This window comes from Aulonocara stuartgranti (assembly GCF_965226115.1).
Source record: "Aulonocara stuartgranti genome assembly, chromosome: 20".
Taxonomy (NCBI): Eukaryota; Metazoa; Chordata; class Actinopteri; order Cichliformes; family Cichlidae; genus Aulonocara; species Aulonocara stuartgranti.
This window is the reverse complement of record NC_138956.1, coordinates 13,262,977-13,286,798: the sequence shown is the minus strand read 5'-3', so window position 1 is coordinate 13,286,798 and position 23,822 is coordinate 13,262,977. Positions and strand designations below refer to the sequence as shown.

At 41.1% G+C, this 23,822-nt stretch overlaps 1 protein-coding gene across 4 annotated transcripts in view; it reads right to left on the bottom strand.

The window, feature by feature from the left end:
- The window catches only part of LOC309697328 (plexin-A1-like), a 330,439-nt gene that overhangs the window by 67,452 nt on the left and 239,165 nt on the right, over window positions 1-23,822 (bottom strand). For all 4 annotated transcript variants that reach the window (XM_082519167.1, XM_082519170.1, XM_082519169.1 and 1 more), the window contains exons 12-16: window positions 21,352-21,575; window positions 9,499-9,650; window positions 7,521-7,641; window positions 7,203-7,339; window positions 3,686-3,853 (exon numbers count right to left, since the gene is read on the bottom strand). In XM_082519167.1, the coding sequence (XP_082375293.1) occupies window positions 3,686-3,853; window positions 7,203-7,339; window positions 7,521-7,641; window positions 9,499-9,650; window positions 21,352-21,575 (802 nt within the window). The remainder of the gene's footprint in view (window positions 1-3,685; window positions 3,854-7,202; window positions 7,340-7,520; window positions 7,642-9,498; window positions 9,651-21,351; window positions 21,576-23,822) is intronic.

Here is a 23,822-nt window from a genome sequence, read left to right as displayed (position 1 = left end):
GACTGCAGTCGATGGTATACATACGCCTCTGTGCACCGTGCATGCACCTCTCAGTAAACTACAGCTTAGTGGTGATTTAGACTCACTAAATCAACCTGCTTCTTCCCTGAAAACTGTGGAAATCTGTTAGTTACCAGACTAATCACAAGATTTTCAGTGCAGCACTGTATACCTCTTTGCTGCTCTTTGCCAGTTTCTCCTAGTGATTGCTAGCAACCTGCAGCAAACACTGGCCAACCAGCTAAGAAATACACATTTCTCTAGCAACCAGTCGTTTGCAGGAAGTCGCCCAACAGTCTCTGTGTGGCTGGAAAAAACTGCAACTGGTAGCAAATGTTACTGACCGATTAAAACACCATACAAACCCAAGAAGAAAAAGTAAAAGCAATTAAAGATCTACTGCTCCTAACTAGTATGTTAGTGTGCACAATCAGTCCTACAAGAGTTTGTAGAAAATAGCAAAATAGCCTCAGGTAGCTTTCAGGATTCTGATTTTCGAGTCCTTCCAACAAGACAGTTGAGCGCTTGCACTTTTGAGAATTCCCAACAAGTGCTCTTCTTGACTTTATACACACAAGTGACATTTAACAAATGCTCACCTCGCAGCCCGGCTGCTGTGCTGGTGGCTTGGCATGGACAAACTTTGCCGTGCTACTTCCTGGTCTGACCTTTTTGCTCGTAATTAAGTTGTTGACTAAGCACACACACGTTTAGCCTTGGCAGCTACCACTTTTCACAGTTACCATGAAGCAGCTATATTGGAGTAGAAGTACTAATCAGTTTTGCTCAAAGGCACACTGGCAGTACTCAATGAAGGAGTGGCAAGCCTCCGAGCCATCTGCTGTATTTACTCTCTGTTTGAGAAAGAAATCTGAATATTTTGTTCCAAAATTGCTTCTCTAACCTCTACCACTACCCAAATAAATCTCCCCCAGTATCCCAGATGAGTACTCCTCATTGATTTATTTTTGAAGTGCTCTGTCTTTGTCCTAAATGGAATATCATCAGCCAAGCACAATGGTAATGCACTCTCTCTCTCTGCACCCCTGCTCTCTTTCTCTTTTCACTCTCTTTTATCCACTCTCGCTATCATCTTCCAAGCACAATGATAATGCTCCCCAGGCATGCATGTAGCCGCACAAAGGCAGACAATAAGGCAGATACGAACGGATATACTATCACATCTTACTGGTTCTTTTTACTTTCTACCTAAAGCGACACGTGATGCCGATCGCTGGCTGAAATTCATCATTCAAATTAAAGCTCCTACTGGTTGGAAGCGCCACACGCACTTTTGTCTATCGCAGTTTGCTTGCTGTTTCCGAGGAGCATGAGTTGTTTTCTGGTTTTCTGAACCAGATGGAGGAGGGATCTGGGGCCAAACATCAGGGACTCTGGGAATCAGCGGGGCGTCTGTGTGTATGTGTGCGCGCACGCCTCTTGTTTGCGTGGGATCATCACTCCTGAGTGAGCTTGCTGAAGTAGAACCCCCGTTTTGAGCTTTTACACACACATTCACAGAGGCACCCTCGCAGTGGGTGGGAAGGGCAGTGATTGGGCCTCAGCTGCTTCCTTGGCTGGCCCTACTGGGCAAAAGGGAACTGGGCAGGATTCATCAACACTTTTCTCTAACAAGCTCTGCATCTATCTCCTACAATCTGCTGATGAGTAACAACAGGGAAGGGAGGAGCACAGAAGGAGCAAGAGGCAAGAACAGGTAAAAAAAAACAAGGGGTAAAAAAAGAAAAAAGGCATCACTGCTGCCTATTTAAATATCGAAATGAATTTCAATCAAAGAGAGTGAGAAAATGTTGCTCTGGACATAAAGGAACAGGGCTTTGACAGGATATGTGAAAGGAAATAAAGTACTACCTTATAAAGTTTAACCACAGCCAAACAACAGGTTATTTTTAACTGACTGGTTTTAACCACACAGCTCTCAGAGTTAAACCGCACAAAAACCCAGTAGGAGCCATTCATCAGTGTGTATTTCGGCTGGCGATAAAAATCGGCACAATATGCTTCCCACATAGGATTAAAAACCTGCGATTAGTCCAAGTAACACCAAACTCAAACAACCTCCCACAGAGGAATAAATCTTAGCTGTAGGGCTGCCACGATTAGTCGACTAGTCACGATTACGTCGACTATCAAAATCGTCGACGACCGATTTAATAGTCGACGCGTCGTTTGAAGCTTTGTAAGATCCAAACAAAAGACACTATCAGAAGTGTGAGATGCTCGAGAATATACTCCGGTGTCCTGTTATATTTTAGATAGCAAGGAGTTTATTAAACTTCACCGAAACAATCTACAAATTTCATTAAAATTTAATAAACTATCATCTTGTCTTTATTTTTAGTTAGCACATACCTTAAAATCTTAAAGCTGTAAGCTAATGATAGTTATATAAGAGCAGATGCCTGCTGGTGCATTAAGCTGTACGCTGTACGTCCAATGGATGCATGATCTGATTAGTCGACTAATCGCAAAAATAATCGGTGACTAGTCGACTATCAAAATAATCATTTGTGGCAGCCCTACTTAGCTGTAATGGAGCTCCAGAAAAACCACAAGGGTGAGAGTGAGTTGTTTCTAGTAGCCTAAGTATCCATCATAAAGCCCAATAAGTGCATGTGTCTGCCCCGTTTGACAGTAAATCTACTTTAATGTGAAATGGTTTGCTTGTGTGCGTCTTCCCCAGTGATGCTGCTGTCATGTTCAGTGCCGAGTAGTGGAGCAGAGTGTTTATTTATTTAGCCGCTGTGTGAAAGGCTGTGGAAATCTGCGCATCGTTTGCATTACTTCTCACTCATCGTTAGCAGATCAGTATTAGATGCCACTTCAATCAACCAATCAAAATCAAGCCATTAATGACCCGCTTTACACGATGAGCTTAAACTCTTCTGTTTTTAGATAAACCGTGCTGCCGCCGCCTCTGCTGCTGCTCATTTCCTCTGCTGAAAACGCCTCACTCGAGCCAGATGAAAAACCTCCGGAGGCACTGTCAATTTACCTCCATCTAAACTAGCTGTCAGAGCTCTCATCCTGCATTTAACTCTGCTCCGACTGCTTCGAGAACACTTCCTCGAATTTGCCAGCGCGATGCTTCTGGAGCACAGGAGTAGTGCAAAAAGCTAGACTGTAATTTCTTTCAGCTGCTAGCTGCTGAGATTATCCAGCCAACATTTATTCGGGATCTGAACTAGACAAAATTCCAGCATGAAAAAATATTTAGGTTCAGTTTTGTGAGCTGTGACCGGCTCCCGGTGCAGACGGCTCCCTGTTATAGTGTTTCATCACTTGGCTCATGCGAGCCCAGCCCAATTTTTACTCTTTAAGTGTGCGCGTGTGTGTATGTGTGTGTGTGTGTGTGTGGGGGGGGGGGGGATATGTGTGTATTCACATCATTTATGTTAATGAGAGTGTGGGGAGTGAGTTGGAGGGTGGGGTGGGCTGCTTTTAACTATGTAAAGCACTTTGTGCTACTTTTTTTTTTTGTATGAAAAGTGCTTTATAAATAAAGATTGATTGATTGATTGATTGATTATTATTAATGTCCCCACAGGACCTCTTCAGAACCACTTGGATATATTCTAGGAGCAACATCTTTGTTTCTATCCCTTGAAAAAAAAAATGCTGCTTACTCAAATTGTAAACTTACAAACACAACACATTAGCTTACCTGGCAATGCTCCAGTCAGGTTCAATCTTCAGAACAGTGGGGTCTTCTGTGTAGTTAAACTTGACTTCTGGGTTTCTGAGCTCTGCGTCATCGATGTCCACCAAGACTGGGGCACTGCCCGAGGCCAGTCCAGCTGGTGTAACGCATACTATCTCACGGGCATTCCTCCTGGACAGACAGAAGGAGGAAAAGGTGACTGAAATCGATTCCAGCCCAAGGACAAGTCTCAGCAAAGTAGAGAGCAAATTATATAACTAATGTTAACATGCTCAAATCAAGGGCTGTATTTTCACATTTCCATTTGCCAGGCTCTGAAAAGATAAAACCTATTTCACCAGAAAAGGTAGCAACCCTTCTTCTGACAGAATAAAGTTTCCGATTGCAGGAATTTTCTAATTAATAAAGAATTATTGGACAAGAACACATATAGAGGGAATAAAAAAGAAGTAAAATTAGGTTTGAGAAGGAAAGTATTCACATCTAACAGAGGAAAAAATCTTAGCAGCACCCTAGCAAGCAGCTAGAAGTGCCTAATCACTCAGAATTATAGAATAAAGAATTGTAATAATGAAGAGGCAATGATTTCTTTCTTGTGCCAGGACATTTATTTCATACCGAGGTTCGAGCAGAAGAGATGACATATTAAATGACTTTTTCTTGTAATTACCAATGTCTGTCCTGTGAAGCCAATTAATCTCATGCTCTTTAACTCATCTTGTAAACTGCCTGATTAGATCATTCTGCTTATAACTAGAGCACTTCAGCTCACAAAATAAGCCAAGTCCTGCTGTTTGATCAGCTTGAGGGCCTCCTGGAACATACGAATCAGAGTTCACAACTTGAGCTTGTATGTGTGAGGCCAAGACAGAGCAAATGTATAGTTGGAACTATCTGTCGCCACTTACACAACTGGGATTAAAGACCGTTATGTCAGTCTATCAAGTGGCAACCTACAGGGCTAAAAAAAAAAAGCTAACACTTAAGTGTCAAAATTGACAGCTCCTTTGAGAATGGCCACTTGAGAAAAGCTCAAAAAGCAGGTCAATCCACATAGAGTCACATTACAAAAATGCCTAACTTAACAGCAGAAATTAAATAACTACAGTCTGGATAGAATAAAAATCTTTGTCTCTTTAGCTGATTTGCTAAAGACTGCATGGTTGGTGGGGGTGGTATTAAAGTTATACTTTAATACAAATAACAGACTGAGTGGGCAGGCTGAGTTATAAGTGGTTGCTGAAAGAGTCAGGCTATAGCTGCTAACTGTCTGCTAGGCCTCACCTCACTTAATCTGAGGTGTTTGTATTGTTGGAGCAGTTATTTAACTAATAACATGGCATAGGATGTGGTCTATTATTTTAACAGCCCAGTCGAAAACTTTGTAGTGTGTCTAATTGTAGTGTTTTATTCATATGTTCTGTATGTAGCTTGCTAACATTAGCTAACTTAGCACTCCACCCTCTTATTTATGATACATTTACACTAAAGGATAAACAGTGGCTGTAAACAAAATTATTCCAAACTTGTGCAATGAACTTGTGTTCTTGTTAACTTAGAACAGCTGCTCCAAAGACTGGGACCAGATCTATGAGCACTCGCAGTCAGGTGCTGTTAAAGGTGTTGCACACTCAGCTGATCAGCTGGTTGCCGCAGCTACTTGCAGTCAATCGCCAAATGAAAAAAAAATCAGAATAAAAAAAAGAAATCAATGCAATTACCAGGCAACAAAGGATTTTTCTTAGTCCAGTGTCTTAAAAGGACCTGCCTTCCCGGTACATTTATCGGTAGTGCCACACCAAAACTCCAGGGTCAATTATCCAAGTCAATAAGCAGCAGTAGCACAAAACTTCTTAGTTTCCCCAATTTACTTTGTCATGCCAGCAAACATGTACCTTCATGAAAGCATAACAAGAAGGCCAAAATGTTGGTATGGTTGTTGGCATGACAAAATAAATAGCTGAAAGTGAGATTTGATATTCATAGTCAGAAGAAGGATGCTGTCCTATTTTTACTTTAATATGACCGAGCCGTTAAATATTCTCATTTGTCATTTAAACCCCCCCAAAAAACTACAACTGACGTTTCAAACTGTCTACATGACTACAAAATTCGGTGATGTTATGTATGTCCATCTTTTATATACAGACTGTCTGAAGACAGCATTTAGGTAACTGCAACAACTCTGTGAGTCTTTACCCTTGGTATTTACACTGCTTTATTTTAGTCCTGTTGGAAATACGATCAGATCTTGTGGCTCGCGGAAGTGCAGTTGACTTCAAGCGACAAGGGAAACGATAGCACAGATAATGCCTCCATTCGGGGGGGGATTTTTTCCTTCCTTCTGTGTGGACTGCACTTGTACTTGGGTGCAATCTGATCAACCACCTCCCTCATCCAGATGATACACCCAGATTTAGATTATTATTACTAGATTATTAGTAGATTATGATTATTATTATGTTTAAGACTAACTAAAGCACCTACTTTTTTTACATTTAAAAAATTATCTCAACAATCAATAGTACCAATGACAAACACTACAATCCAAAATATTATTTTAAAGCCAAAATAACATTTTGGATTGCAGCCTCGTGCAGTCCTCAGTAGATACATTATCTAATATGTATTTAGCACAGTTAAGCGGTGGCTGCTTTTGTACAGTACAGTACATGTGTATAAGAAAGTATGTGAGCGCACTTCAGTTTGGTGTTGCAGAATCTATTGTGCCTCTTTATATCTCAGCAGCCACACAGGGAGAGAGAGTATGAGGAAAGAAAAAAAAAGGATAGAGAATCTACGATATCCAGTCTCCTGAGTCCCCCAGCCTGTAACCATAGCAACCCCATTCAGAAAGAACCCATGCCCCAGCAATCTTCACAAGATGCCACAAACACGGTCCCACAGTTAGGGTGTGACAGATAAAGACAGAGTTGAGGTGAGCAAACAGTCGCGGTGAAGTGGAGTCTGCGGGATTACCGTGAGGACGGAAACGACTGGTGTGACATCAAAGCTAGCGTACGCTCGCTTCAATAGAGATTAGCTATTTGAGGCTAATCCATACATTTGACATGCAAGCAACTGTGGTGATAGTTTGGATGTTTTTTTTTTTCTCTCCATGCAGTAGATTAAGGAAAGCCTGCGTGAGAGCAGACAAAGAGGTGCTGAGTGTCTGCGAGCAACAAGCATGCACACACGCTTAATACAACAGACACACACACACACAGAAATAAACCCAGTCTGACATACTGGTTACATGTTTGCACGTGCATGTAATATCTTTATGATAATGCTATTTTTTTCTTTTGCAATACACCACAAAACCAATCTTCAGACAGAGAATCCTTATTTATGCACATATTTCCTTTAAGCTTGATCTGTTTGTTTTTCCCATCATCCTCAGCATTTTCAGCTCTGAGTGTAAATTTATTTTTACCACGTTAAGCATCACTCAGTTTTCCTTAGGGGGTTAGTTTAATACATTTTAAATTTATAGCAACAATAAAAAAAGGAGTCTTACTTTTTGAACTGGCATGGCAGCGGTCCTATGCTGACAGACACGTAGCTGCCCGCATTGAGGTAGCTCCCCTCGATGGTGACACGAGTTCCCCCTGAAATGGGCCCCTGGGACGGCTGGATACGTGTGAAAAAGGGAGTCTGCAAAGAAGAGAGGGAAAAAAATCTATATAAATATTCTAGTTTTTATCAACTTAGTTATGATTTAGTCCACTATGTAATTGTGTTTCAGCAGTGGGAGCGTCTCTTAACTTGTCACGGCCCTCGTGGAGCGGCTAAGATAACACAAGAGTTATTGAAGTCTCCTCGCCGGGATCCTTACCACAAAGGTGAACGGCCGCGGCGACAGGGCTCTGTAGTCGTTGACGCAGTCTCTCACACACACCTCCACCTGAGCCTCTTGGACCCTGTAGCCGGTTGCGTCATTCAGCAGACACACTATTCTGTTCACAGAGAGAGAAGTTGAAGCAGATGCTTCTTTATTCCTCATTTTGTCACATATTTACAGTATGTAGTGCAGTGCAGTGCAAAAACAAGTGAATGGTCAGTCACGTGGTCACAGTAGGCTTTATGCAGACACCAAAATGCTTCAGACAATAGATCTCAATCTACAGTTCAGGAGTGGTGAAAGACAGTAAAAAAAAAAAAAAAGGGAAAAATGTATCTGACTAGGGAGTGGTGCAGAGATGTCAGGAATAATATGTAGAATAACTGATGTGTGTGTAATATTTGAATAGAGATGCCCTCTATCTCAACATGCATCATTTCCCAACTAACTGCACTTCAGAGAGACTGTTTGATCTGCGTGAACTCAATTCCTCAGCCGTGTAGGACCCTGCAGAGGAGTAAATGTCAGTATAGAGGGATGAGAAAAATAAAGGAAAAAGCATATGTAGAGAGTAATGGAGAGGAACGACAGATGGAATTTACAAACGCACAAAAAAAGAAAGCCTGATGTCACTATCTTTTCAGCTGCTGAACGCGGATGCACCTATACACAAACGTGTTCTGGTTGACATTTTTTCCTGTCCTTTGATTGGGCAGGATCAGAGAGGCACAAGCTGCAGCTTCCTCTTTGTGCGTGTCCTTGGAATTATGTTTGATTCTGTGAGAGAGGCATTTAGGTCATCCGCATGCTGCAAATGTATTGATCTGTCTTTGTAGGCTTTGTGAGCTTAGATGCACTATATTGCCAAAAGTATTCACTGGTCTGCTTTCGCACACATATGAACTTGAGCTACATTCCATTCTTAATCCACAGGGTTTAATATGATGTTGTCCCACTATTTGCAGCTATAGCAGCTTTGTGTTGTCTGGGAAGGCTTGCAGTCTCTGCTCTAATTTATCCCAAAAATGTTACATTGAGTTGAGGTCAGGAGTCTGTGCAGGCCAGTCACGTTCTTCCACACTAAACTCGCTCATCCATGTTTTTATGGCCTTTGCTTTTTGCGCTGGCAGCAGTCACGTCGGAACAAGAAAGGGCCATCCCCAAACTGTTCTCACAAAGTTGGGAGCATCAAATTGTCCAAAATGTCTCGGTATGCTGAAGCATGAAGCGTTCCTTTCACTGGAACTAAGGAGAAGAGCCTAACTCCTGAAAAACAAACCCACATCATAATCTAACCCCCCTTCCATCAAACTCTACACTTGCTACAATGCAGTCAGACAAGTACTGTTCTCCTGGCATCCACCAAACCCAGAATCATCCATCAGATTGCCAGACAGAGAAGCGTGATTCATCATGTCGCCAGTGCTCTAGAGTTCAGTGGTGCCGTGCTTTACACCACTGCATCTGATGCTTTGCTTGCTGCACAGCCCCGGAAACCCACTCCATGAAGCTCTGTGTGCGCTGTTCCTGAGCTGATCTGAAGGCCACATGAAGTTTGGAGGTCTATAGTGATTGACTCTGCAGAAAGTTTGCGACTTCCATTCCTCAGCATCTGCTGCCTCTGTTCTGTGATTTTACCTGACCTAGCACGTGGCTAAGTTGCTGTCATTCTCAGTCACATCCACCACCACTAACAGCTGGAATATGTTAGTAATGAAGAAATTTGACGATTGGACTTGTTGCACAGGTGCTGTCCCCTCATGGTACTACGCTGGAGCTCACTGAGCTCCTGAGAGCGACACATTCTTTCACACATGTTTGTAGAAGCAGTCTGCATGCCTGGTGCTTGATTTTACACTATGGTCATGAATACTTTTGGCAATATATTGTACATGTATGCCTTTTTACACCTATTTTTGTCTGATTGCGTATGCATGGTTACCGTGTGTGTGCATTCTGCCTCTCAACTTACCTTTCGGCACTCACGTACTCGTCTTCAACGGGAACACAGGGCACCTTCCCCAATTTGACGCCCGTCTGGATGTCTCTGAATTGCAGACCCAGGTTTTCCCCCCAGATGGTCACCCTGGTTCCGCCTTGTCGAGGCCCCGTCTCAGGGAATAACTGCACAGACAAGACCATGGGGGACAGATATCAGAAAGGATGAAGTGATTCTTTTTTTGTTTCTCTCTATTCTACATTTGTCCCTAAAATGGTCCTCTAAGACAACATCAGGGCATAAGTGGATATGAAAAACTCCCCCACAAATATGTGCACACTTTAAACTGAGTCATCCACATCTGTGGATTTAGTTTTGATGAAGAAGAATCACCCTTTTGGCTTTGAAAAGCACAGAAAATTTGTTAAATAGAGGGCATAAAACCCATAAACACCGGTATACAGAAGCAAACCAGCATCATCTCTGCTTAATTGAAACTTATTATGGCTGCTTGGCTGCGTCCACGGGGCTGCGGCAGTGTAACGCTCAGTCGCATAGACGAACCGTAATGTGATTTATCTAGCCAGATTATGGCGCGTAACGGGGACAGGTGTGGTGTGACAAAACAAATATGGTGACTGATGGACGGCAGTTGTCACCGACACACACACTCACACACATCAGTAGCAGACACGCACACGCAAACCTAATCCCTAACAAGCATCACGAGGTAATTATGTGTAATCTGTCCATTGCCCGGTTCTCCTGCAGTGCTTGGCTGAGCACATAGCGCGGTGTGGAAAAGCAAACTCAGGGTACGTCATGGCTGCACGGCATTATTATACTACATACAGTAGCCGACAGCAGACCTTGACAAATGGAGATTTTAGCAGCGTGGGGGATGAACAATTTGTCTTCCCAGACATTTAAGATTTAATTCTAAATGTTTACATGGAGCAAATCAACTGAGATCTAAATCCTTTCTCGCACCGTTCTTCAGAAAGAAAGAAAAAAATCAGCAAATGAAAATCAAAGGCAGAACAGCTGGAGTTTAAATGCCTTGCTCAAAGGTAGCATTCTAATTATTGATGCAGGGAATTCTTTCACATTCTGTACAGTTAATGTTACTAAATTGTTCAGGGCTTGCATTAAACAACACCCAGAGAGTGAGTTGCCTTAGCAGTGGTCTGCAGTCCTGGAACGCTTCTTGTTTAATATGGACTGAGGTAATGTGGTCATCAAACTGGCCTGTGGTCATCTTCCACTCAAAAGTGAAATTTCTGTGGTATAGCAATGCATTAGTGTAAACATGAGGGCTCCACAACATTTACACGATTTGAAAAAATACATGTTGTCATCCAGACATCTCGTTCAGGAAACGCCTGGGTTATTTCATGAAGACGCTGCCAAACCTGTGTGCCTGTGACCTGTCACCGCATAAAATCCATTCCATATTATGAAATAAAAAAAATAAAACATGGGGCGCACTGAACTGTTGAGCAGCTGAGCTGATGTCCTACACAAAGAAAGAATATAAAAATACATTCCATGTCTAAAACTACCACGGTTGGTGTCCACAGTTCCCAAAAACGTACATATAGCTGTTAAATGAGATGATGCAGCTTTTTAAGGCAAGGCAAGGCAAGTTTATTTGTATAGCACAATTCAACAACAAGGTGATTCAAAGTGCTTTACAGAGACATTAGAAACAAGAACAAATAAAAAGCATGATAAACTAGCAAATAAACTAACTAACTAATTAACAAACAAACAAACAAACAAACAACAGTATATAAAATCAAAACAGATAAAATGAGTAGTTAAATGTAAGTTTTGAAATTTAAGCTTAAAGTGTGGATTTGGTGCTTTATTCAAATGCAGCTGAGAACAGGTGAGTCTTCAACCTGGATTTAAATAAACTGAGTGTTTCAGCTGATCTGAGGCTTTCTGGGAGTTTGTTCCAGATATAAGGAGCATAAAAGCTGAATGCAGCTTCTCCGTGTCTGGTTCTGACTCTGGGAACTGATAAAAGACCGGATCCAGATGACCTGAGGGATCTGGATGGTTCATACTGGGTCAGGAGGTCACTGATGTATTTTGGTCCTAAACCATTCAGAGCTTTATAGGCCAGCATCAGAACTTTAAAGTCTATCCTCTGACGGACAGGCAGCCAGTTTAAAGACCTCAGAGCTGGACTGATGTGGTCCACTTTTTTGGTCTTAGTGAGGACTCGAGCAGCAGAGTTCTGAATGAGCTGTAGTTGTCTGACTGATTTTTTAGGTAGACCTGTAAAGATGCTGTTACAGTAATCAAGCCTACTAAAGATGAATGCATGGACTAGTTTTTCCAGGTCCTGTTGAGACATCAGATCTTTTATCCTTGATATATTCTTGAGGTGATAGTAAGCTGACTTTGTTATTGTCTTAATGTGTTTTTCTAAGTTTAGGTCTGCATCCATCACTACACCCAAATTTCTCGCCTGGTTTGTGGTTTTTAGATGTATAGATTGAAGTTCTCTGGTGACCTGTAATCGTTTTTCTTTAATCGTTTCTTTCTTTAACATGTGTTGCTTGTGTCGATCTCTTAGTTTTAAAATCTGACATACTCTTTTTTAACTAGAAACATTTAAAGTTTTGCATATGATTTTTAACTTATCACATTCTGGCTTTCCCCCAACATTTTAAAAGCCTTTCATCTTTTTTTTTAAGCTAATTTAATTACCTATTGACTCTTTTAAATTAAAGCTAACAGATGAAAGATAAGCAGGCAAGCCACACTTTGGAACCAAAAGGAAAAATCACAATACCATTGGCAGTGTTATTCTATAATATAAAGACACATATTCACAATGCGTAAACACACCATCACCAAAAAACATACATTTGTTGCAACTGAGATCCCGTGTTTTAGAGAAATAAACATTGCATTGACAGAATGCATCTTTATGATGACCAGAAACGGGATGATTGCATGTTTGGGTTTGTAAATGGATCCTCTACATGCTGCGAGAAAGAAAAAAAAAGTAAACTGAGGGAGTAAGAAAGAGAATATTCTCGCTGCTTACTATTTGGAAGCTTACTCATGCTGGAACCTCAGGCGCCAGCGGAGCCTCGGCACCACAAACACGAGAGCTGGTAAACACTGACCAGAGTGAGTAGCCATCAAGCTCCAGGGTATGATATGGACAACAGATGCCGGGGTGTGGAAATGGGCCTTCAGATGGTTTTGGAAGAATGGAGCTATGATACCACAAAACACAATATCAGCTAGCCACCCAGCCCTGGGATATAAACACTGGCAGGGCCACAGACAGAGAAGCAACAGAGAGAAAGAAAGAAGAGTGCTTTTAAAGGGATTTCCACCATTATGTGGGGGTGGTATTCAGAAAGGGACCAGTGATGACTATGGGGCCATATACTATGACACCGTAAACACACATAATGGTCATAATGGCCATGGCAAAAACCTTGCATGGGAACATAATTTTAACTAATAGTATCCAAGAAAGTGGTGTTCCCCCAGAATTTTCTATCTGTTTGTCTGAATTCCTCTAAAATACAGCTTTTATATGTAATAACACCTAAAGTGAAGGTGGACAGACATTCACAGTACTAGAGTACGGACTTGAGTAAGAGACGCAGAGGGGGTTAGAGATAGAGCAAATCACAGCAGCTTATGCACCAATTCTGAACAATTTGCAACCACAATAGTGTAGCTGTATCTTGTAGAGGCTAATATGTATATATGTTTCTATGTTTCCATGTGTAGCTTTATTAGTAAAGGCACTGATAGTGACGAGAACTTAAGTGAAACTTTAACCCAACTCGTCTTGGAGTTAGGAGAGAGTGTTAGGGAATCTGCATACACTGAGCTTGATGAGTTCCTCAGAAAGGAAAACATCAACAAAGCCACGGAACTGGTATAACCAGCTGTATGTAAAGCAGTGGACCAATATTGGACCGATTGTTCCATGACTTATATTCTACCATAGGCCTCTGTCGCACCGGCCTAGAGAGGGTTTGGCGACAAGCTGGGAAAGTCTCGCTGTTAGGGAAAACTATATTCCCCAACTGGTTGGCAAGTCGTTGCTGGTTGTTGCTAGGTGAAATCAGTTGCAAGTTGCACTTCCCGTGGAGTCACTTAGAGTCTGGTCTCTAAGCCTGAGTGAATTGGGCTTTAGCCATTAATTCATAGCAATTGCCAGTAACCACCTGCCAATCGTTCTGGGAAAAGAGATTCTACCCTAGCAACTGGTAGTTGCCAGATGGTCACGACTGGTCTCTACGGCTGTGTGACTGGGACCATAGGTGCTTCATAGAACAGACTTCAGTAAGTTCAGGAGTTTTGCCTCAGATGAACTATATTAGGATATGTATATGAGTACTATACCTTTAAGCTAGTATAAATGAAAGAATGCAGTGGATCTTATATTTATTTAGTTGTCCACTTTTATAAAAATTTCCTCTGACATGGAAGAATGAATTTCTATTGGAAGCTCTGAAAATATCTTGAAAGTATAAAAGTGTGGCAACACATAAAATGATAACCAGTGCTCAGTGAGCCTCTGGGCATGCAGAGACGCCACAGTGTGGAAATGGGACCTCAGGCAGATTTGGACTCATGTTTGCAGTGATTTGACACAACACGACTACATTCAGAGGCACATAACCACCGGTCCCTGGGTTATGTAAAGCACAGACACCCTGAAGTTGAAAACGGACCTCAGGCGTTTTGGATTCTTTAAGAAAGTAATCTGATATAACAGAACTACATTTGTGCTGTAACACACAAGCCTTAAGTCATAACTGCAAAAGACTAGCAGATGTAATTGTTCCACATGAGAAACCAGACTGAGGTTTGACTGAGATCGAGGAACACAAACACTAGAGGATGCATACTACTAAAACATAGAGTCTGCCAGCTTCTAACCACTAACCACTGAATGCTGGAGTTGGTCAGCTAATAGTCTAACATTCAATCTGAACAGCTTTGCTATGTCCCCATTATGCAGTCTGACATTGTTTCATACTGTTTGAATTTTCTCTGACTCTGAGTGGCAGCTTTGAATGGGAATGTGGAATTTGAGTTTTGACAATGATGAAAAGCATCACAGCTAGTAAAGAACCATTGCATTAGACCATTATATTGCACTGTTGGTCATATAACATATTATATACTGTAACATGGATGGAAAACAATCTACTAAATCTTATTGCACATTTTTCTTCTTTTGCTTGGCCACTTCTTTTAAGTACCACTGAGCGGGAATCACTTGGTGGTAAAGTACTGGGGCATCACTCTGTGGTGATGTGACCTTTTATATTACAGGCCTAACCACAGTGTAGCCACATCAAATCATCAGTATTACAGCAGTGGTTTCCTCGTAGTCTGTCATCCGGCATCTACAAACATTTTATTTGCGGGCACAATCCTGCTGTGGACTGAATGGTAACCAATAGCACATGGGAGCCATGGAAGGGCAGATAGAAACTGGGAAAGGTATTTATGTGGTCAGAAAATGGTTCGAGAGTTCTGCTAACTAAACTGTCTGAGACAAATGTTATTGAAACATTTATCATTGTTCAGCGCTTTCAAAGAGAATATGAATTGTGTTCAGATTCAGATCACAATAACATTAAAAGGCTTTTATTTTCAGGGGCATCACCTTTATATTGAGAGACTTTGAACACTTACCTGGTGGTACTATGAAGATGCACCAAAACACCTGCCGTAAATAGTGAAAGCAGTGTTGGTTTGGAAAGACTGATTTCGACAATAAAGTGTTATTTTAAAATGACAGTGTGACAACATTAGTGTTTATAATCACAGACACTAAGAAACTGCTTGGCATTAAAATGCAAACATATAAAAACCTATTTTTAACCCACAACTGCATGAAGTTCGTGAAGCTTTGAAAGTTTAAAACGCAGCTTTTGCTGTGTGTCCAATTTAACCCTTTAATATCTTGGCTATTTTTTGAAATTCCCACCTCGACAAATACAAAACTGAGCCACTGTTGAGTCAAAAATCGAATCTTAATTTTAAGATTAGACTTAACTAACTGTTACGGGGTCATTGGATCAGATTGGGTTTGCCGTGTAATCTCGCCCTTCGGTGATCTGGGACATCGCAGAATACATGCTGTCATGCCGGCCATGCTTGTTGTCTTTTTTGAGATCTTGCAGTTCCAGCAAGAGAATGTAAACAGATGCAACAAAGTATTTTGCCAGACCAGAAGAGAAAACAAGAGACGGAGCTAAGCACGGCTTTTTGCACAGACCATCACTGTTCTAATCTAATGAGCTTCATGTTGTATTGCAAAGAAAATATATATTTTCTTACTTCCTTTATGTCTATTTATTAGGTTTTGTTGCACTGATGTAACCGGAGCCTTGTCGTCTCGTCTCTCTATATGCTGCACTGGATATAGCAGAGATGACAATAAGAAGTTTACTTTGACTTTGATGTTATTAATGTATTTTTTCTTGTCACCTCCGGCTGAAAACAGCTAAATAAAAGGACAGTGATCACAAAAACGTCATAGTGTTATCCTTAGTTATGCTGCAATAGGTGTAGGCTGCCGGGGGATTCTCATGATGCACTGAGCATTTCTTCTTCAGTCACCTTTCTCAATCACTATGTGTTAATAGACCTCTCTCCATTGAATCATACTTCCACAGCATGTCTTTTGTTCTGTCTTCCTTCTCTCACCCCAACCGGTTGTAGCAGATGGCTGCCCCACCCCCCCGAGCCTGGTTGTGCCGGAGGTTTCTTTCTGTTAAAAGGGAGTTTGTCCTTCCTACTGTTGCCAAAGTCGTTGCTCATCTTTGGGATTGTTGGGTTTTTCTCTGTATAGGGAGTGCAGAATTATTAGGCAAGTTGTATTTTTGAGGAATAATTTTATTATTGAACAACAACCATGTTCTCAATGAACCCAAAAAACTCATTAATATCAAAGCTGAATGTTTTTGGAAGTAGTTTGTAGTTTGTTTTTAGTTTTAGCTATTTTAGGGGGATATCTGTGTGTGCAGGTGACTATTACTGTGCATAATTATTAGGCAACTTAACAAAAAACAAATATATACCCATTTCAATTATTTATTTTTACCAGTGAAACCAATATAACATCTCCACATTCACAAATATACATTTCTGACATTCAAAAACAAAACAAAAACAAATCAGCGACCAATATAGCCACCTTTCTTTGCAAGGACACTCAAAAGCCTGCCATCCATGGATTCTGTTAGTGTTTTGATCTGTTCACCATCAATATTGCGTGCAGCAGCAACCACAGCCTCCCAGACACTGTTCAGAGAGGTGTACTGTTTTCCCTCCTTGTAAATCTCCCATTTGATGATGGACCACAGGTTCTCAATGGGGTTCAGATCAGGTGAACAAGGAGGCCATGTCATTAGTTTTTCTTCTTTGATACCCTTTCTTGCCAGCCACGCTGTGGAGTACTTGGACGCGTGTGATGGAGCATTGTCCTGCATGAAAATCATGTTTTTCTTGAAGGATGCAGACTTCTTCCTGTACCACTGCTTGAAGAAGGTGTCTTCCAGAAACTGGCAGTAGGACTGGGAGTTGAGCTTGACTCCATCCTCAACCCGAAAAGGCCCCACAAGCTCATCTTTGATGATACCAGCCCAAACCAGTACTCCACCTCCACCTTGCTGGCGTCTGAGTCGGACTGGAGCTCTCTGCCCTTTACCAATCCAGCCACGGGCCCATCCATCTGGCCCATCAAGACTCACTCTCATTTCATCAGTCCATAAAACCTTAGAAAAACCAGTCTTGAGATATTTCTTGGCCCAGTCTTGACGTTTCAGCTTGTGTGTCTTGTTCAGTGGTGGTCGTCTTTCAGCCTTTCTTACCTTGGCCATGTCTCTGAGTATTGCACACCTTGTGCTTTTGGGCACTCCAGTGATGTTGCAGCTCTGAAATATGGCCAAACTGGTGGCAAGTGGCATCTTGGCAGCTGCACGCTTGACTTTTCTCAGTTCATGGGCAGTTATTTTGCGCCTTGGTTTTTCCACATGCTTCTTGCGACCCTGTTGACTATTTTGAATGAAACGCTTGATTGTTCGATGATCACTCTTCAGAAGCTTTGCAATTTTGAGACTGCTGCATCCCTCTGCAAGATATCTCACTATTTTTGACTTTTCTGAGCCTGTCAAGTCCTTCTTTTGACCCATTTTGCCAAAGGAAAGGACGTTGCCTAATAATTATGCACACCTGATATAGGGTGTTGATGTCATTAGACCACACCCCTTCTCATTACAGGGATGCACATCACCTAATATGCTTAATTGGTAGTAGGCTTTCGAGCCTATACAGCTTGGAGTAAGACAACATGCATGAAGAGGATGATGTGGACAAAATACTCATTTGCCTAATAATTCTGCACTCCCTGTATGTATTATTGTAGGGTCTACAATATAAAGCGCCTTGAGGCAAATGTTGTTGTGATTCGGTGCTGTATAAATAAAACTGAATTGAACTGAGTAGAGACCAATGAACCTGTTTGACATTAAAATTATTATGACCAAAAACTTAAATCCTCTATTTATTGAAGCTTCAAGTAAGAACGGCCTGTCCACATAGCCTATTTTCACTGACAAATGTAACAATCAACTGTCATATATTCAACACTGCACGGTTTAGCTAGTGAGCCACTTTTTGCCAATGTGTTAATTACACTATTCAAGTCAACAAAATGACTTTCACTGAGCAGAAGTAGGAATTACAATAACAGATACACCTGAAAAAAAACAAAACAAAAAAAAAAACAGAGACTCTAAAGTTATCACCCATGTTAAAAGTAATATCTGCTACAGGCAGAAAGCTTGTGTGAGTGAAGAGAAATAAAGACATCTGATATTGTCTCCCTCTCTTTCCTTATCACAGAAATAACAGCGAGATATAAAAGTTTCTACTTTTATATCTTGTTAGACATTCATTAGTCTGTTTCACACAACCTGGACCATTACCATAATATGAAAACACATCACTCACACACCCTCTCCTTCACATTTATGGCAACATAAAACAAACATGCTGTAAGCGTCCGCATTCACAAACAGGCTGACTCAAATACAGACGGAAGAATACATCCACACAGCACTAATGATGTCTGAACACACCAATTGTTACTATTAAAGTCAGACCGAGTTGTGAATGAATCATACTATAAAAACTGAAACGTTCCTCGAACTGAGACTTTAATAAGCCTCACGTCTCTGAAAACATATGCACATAGATAATGGATGATAATGAGTTAGGGGACAAAGATTTAACAACTGATATCAAGAAAGTGTCACCAGTTTCATTTGTACTTCATAGCCATTTGAGTTTCGCACAGAAAATTCATGACTTTTGTCAAAATTAAAAGATAAGACGCATATTAACCAGACCTCCTCAATACTACATGTAACGACAGCGGCATACAAAAAGCACCATAACTAAAAGACTGTTTAAAAAAAGAAAAAAATAGAAAAGCCAAACAAAGTTTTACGTGGCTCTCTCGCGCTCTCTCTTCCTGGAGTAGCGGTTTGATGTAATAGTGAGTAATAACACCATTTCTGTGCCAAGGGCAGGCGCAAGGTCCCATCATGTGTGCGTTTTAATAGCAACACATTAAAATGGAGCAGCTTTCATTCTGGGTTCAGGACACGTAGGGCTTTCGTGACCACAGGGGCTTCAACAAAGGGAGCTGACGCAACGGCCTATCAAAGTTTGCCGTGCCTTGGATCTCCACAGGTGACACGACTGTCTTCACGAGTTGACAAGATTATGCTCAAAGAAGCCGCGCTGCTTTTCTTCGCAGGCGATTTTAGAAACTGTATATCACTTGGAGGCAGTTTCGATCAGAAGACTTTCTTTTGGCTGTCGCTGGTTGCGGCTGGTTGACATTGGAGGCTTCTCACCCTTTGTCTTTCCAGTGATGTCTCGTGCAGCACTGCATGTGCTTATCCTTACTTACTTTGAAGTCTCACATTTGCATCGGTGGAATCAGTGGACTTAATTATCTTCAGAGCAGAGTTACATTTCAGTTCAAACAGCAAGTGAAAGATAAAAGTTTTAGTAAATGTTTTTTCGCCTACTGTACACCTCAGGAAATAACGTGAGAAAATACAGATCTCTCTGCTGCTGCTTTGACAAAAAGCATTATGACCATCAATGAGTCAAAAGTGTAGTTTCCACAGTTCCTCCCCTCAGAAGCTTTTGTCTTTAATTCTATAACTTTATTTTAAAAAAAAGTGAAATAAGTACTTGTAATTCTAATGGATTGAAGATCATTAAAGACCGAGTGCGTTGCAAACAACACAAAATTCTGGATTTTTCCAATGCAAACTTGTTGTGTAACGTATACACACATCAAAAACGTTGTGGTTTTTTTTTTTTCTGAATAATATCATCCCCAAGAAACACAGGGTGAAAAAATTAGTTTGAGGCAGGGACCCAACACTTTCTCACTCCCAAAGCGTAACATTTTACGCTAAGTGACAAACCGTTGATATGTTACACTTCTGGGCACCTGACACGTTCATATATTACGAAATCAGAAAAATCAGGAAACAGGAAACTGCTTGGAATGAATACAGAAGAGGATTAGGGTCACTGGAAATAAAAGTGGGAACGTCTTTTTTTTTCTTCTTTTACAGAATTCTGAGAAAAAAATCAGAGTTCTAGAAAAGAAGAAAAAAACTAGATGTCCCATAGTCCCATAACCCGGCGTGTGGCATAAGAACGTGGACGGTCACCTTTCGCGTTCCTCAGGAACGCCGCGGGACTTGACAAAATGTCACTGTATTACGCCTCGGGAGTGAGAACGTGCTGAGAGACCACATCTCAGGAAGTGGAGAGATCCTTTCAGAGACCCAGAGCGACGTCTACCTCTGTATCTAAACTAGTATTATTTTACTATTGCCATATCATTGTATATTTAGCACGGGAATGTCTTGAGCCACAGCACACCTGTAAATTGCAGCGGTCTGACTGGTCAGATCTGTTTATTCAGATCGGAAAAATCGGAAAAATCAAGCTTTTTTGAAAAAAAATAAACGCAGCAAATTTGTCCATTTAATCCAAAAACAGCTGCAAAAACAGGTGAGTTCAAAGATTATTTAAAAAACACAAACTTGCGTCCTTTTTAAGCTATAATGTATTATTTATATATTAGATTCATTAAAACACTGCTACACAATGAAAATTCAAAAATGAGGGCTAAATCATTTTATCACGCTTAAAATTCTCCTCAATTAAGGTGCTGTGATACGAGACCACAACTCAACCAGTTTAAAGAACTCACTTCTTTATTAAGGAAAAAAATCATCAGAGGTGGTTTCTATTAATTTCCAATGCAGCATCATTGTTAGTTAGTTATATTAAAAATGTTTCTGTTATTTGGAGCACACTCAGACTCATGTGAAAGGTCACCAAGCTCATTCCTGTCTTTCCATGAACCTGGAAACTTTTTCACATTAACTGTAGAAAATGTGACCAATGAGTCTGAGTGTGTTGCATTTTATTTCAGTTTTGATGCATTTGTGTGGGAGGGTGTCAAAAAAAAAAAAGGCTGAATGTTTTTAATTATGTGTGTTACTCACACAGAGTGGATCAGACACCTGTAGAGTAATAGATGCCATTTACTCTCACATTCTACACTACAAAATGCTAAATGACCCAGTACTCCACAGTCAAGTACAAAGTGACAACTGTCAAAAAGCAGCTACACACAGAACAGCCGTACAAGCATCTGAAAGTATCCTAGCATGCTCTCTCACACATACACTATCTGTATATCTCAAAGCCGGTCATGTTCACAGTGGGTGGTACCAACTTTTAAGTGTGCAGCCTTAACAGGCAGACACACTTACTTACCTTGGTGATCTTGGGGTGGGTGCAGCGGCTGTTTCCAGATGTGGCGTGCATCCACCCTCCACCTTCTGCCAGCTGGAGGGGGAGGTGGGAATTGCCTCCTCCGGTGCACTCCTGCCTGAGGGAACACTTCCTGTCCTGAACACACCAACCGCACTCAAACCTGGGGTTGGCCTTCAGGCACATACCACAGCTGTCCCGCAATGCCCTGCACTTGTACAGGTGAGCTGGTGGAGAGACAGAAACATATGCAATAGGATTTGAGCTGTAATCAAACATTATTGTAAAGCAGTTGCTGTGAAGGATAAAATTATGGTCAAAGGGGTGAACAACAGTCATAATAATGGCTACCTTTGCTTGGTAGGAATTAATTTATGGCTATGGCATGTAAAGGTTTACACAAATGGCATGCTAGTCACCCCGTTTCCAAAATCAGTGTGAAAATGATGTTCTGTTGTCATTTTTGCTCATGTGTTTGAGATCATTATCCTGTTGCATGACCTACTTTAGGTAAGTGTAACTGTCAGACAGATGGCTTAACATCTGACACGAGAATACTGTGAACAGAGGGTTTATGGTCAACTCAGCAGCTGCAAGGTGCCCAGGTTCTGTGGCTGCAGAACACCACCGAGCTTGACAGAGGGTATGAGCTGTTTGTGCTGATGTGCTGTGTTTGAGTATTCAGGCCAAATATCTCCACTTTGGTCTCGCCTGTCCAATGGATGTTGTTCTAAAAGGCCTTTGGCTTTTTCAAATGCAATTTTGCAAAGTTAAGCCATGGTGACATGGTCTTTATCTTGGAAACCCTCCAGAAAAGCTAGACTTTTAGTTCTTTTTCTAATTGTGCTGTCTTGGATATTAAAATCTAAATTCTAAGGCCTGTATAGTCTGAGATTTTTATTTTTTTTAGTTTCTCTGAGCTGTGCACTGCATGGGAGGTGGATTTGGGATTTTGGACATTTTTCTTGGATGTTTACAATGTTTGATGAATGAACGCATAACCCTTTTCAGACTGCAGCAACAATTGCTTCTTTCAGATGATTGCTGATGGTAACGCACACCACAATGCTCCAGACCAGCAAACTGCCAAAACTCCTTTTTATTTTTAACATACAGTTGCTTGTGTTATGACCCAGGTCATTGGTGCTGTGTGGTGCTGTTACTGGAAGAGGGAATGAGGCCAGCTACAAATTGGGACCTGACTGGGCCGGTAGCCTCTCCTACTACTTCCTGTTTCCAGTGAGCTGCGCGTTTGGGGCCCTTGTGGCGTGTGACAGAGCTGAGCTGCAGTAAAAACAGTTTAGAGAGTCGTATCTGGACATGGTAGCTGTAGGGGTGGGAAGCCGTTTCTTTTACAACCTTCTACCCGAAACTTTTGAATCAACCCGAATCGGGTTGATTCACTATAGGCAAGTTAGTTCTGATTCATTTCCAGTGTATTTTGTTTGTTGTTTTGGCCATGCCCACCCTGATGCTCGCTACCTGTCAAGTTAATAAAATGACTAGTCATTGTAAAGCTGTGGCTGTGTGATTTACTACTTTTTATTATTTTTCTTGTGTTGCACTCCAGCCCCCCCCCCCCCCCCCCCCAGGCCGGTGTGTAACACTTGTGATTTGCACCATGTGGCTAAAAAAAACAAAAAGCATTGACTAACAATTTTAGCTTGTTTAAATTAATAGAAAAATATCTTTTAGCGCCAAGCTAGCTCACAGCCCGATTTACAGGCTTTTATGCTAGGCTAAGCTAACTAACCACTGCCAAATTTTTCATTTAGCAAAGGCAGTCTTTACCTAATTTTTTAATTTAAGGAGAAAGCACTCCAGCAGACTTCCAAAAACAATAAATAAATGCTTCGTTTATGTATTCCAGGACCCTACATTTATCTTATTGAGCAGGCTATCTGTCATGTTTTAAATTTTGAGAAACGTTATATTCAGCATGATGTTCATGAAATATTTGATGAACAGAAAGTTTTTTAAGTTGTTCATTTGAAAGAAAGCAGCAGTGGCAAGAAAAAAAAAAGCAATCAGGAGTTTCTGTGTAGGAGGAAGAGAAAGAGCAAAGGAACAGCATAAATGAATGTTAATCACCCACACAACACCTAAAACCTTCAGTAGGTGATTATTACCACTCCGAGGCTGTGCCGATGAGAAAATAACTGTTTCCGCAGATAAATGGAGGGAAAAAAATTAACAAGCCACCAAGAGGGATATCACAGAAATTAATTCAACAGGTAATGTCTTCAAACGCCAATAGGGAATTGATAATTTGTTGTGTTAAAAAAAACAACACCACATTCCTCCCCAAACTCTGCAGAGTGGGGAAAAAAGTCATTAAAAGTAAAACTGAATAAATAAATAGATAAATAAATAAATTAAAACCTCAAACACCTAAGAAGTTGGAGGAGAGGGAGATGAAAGGAAGCAGGGAGGAGGATAAATTTTAGCTGTGCTTGTTAACAAAACAGCAACAA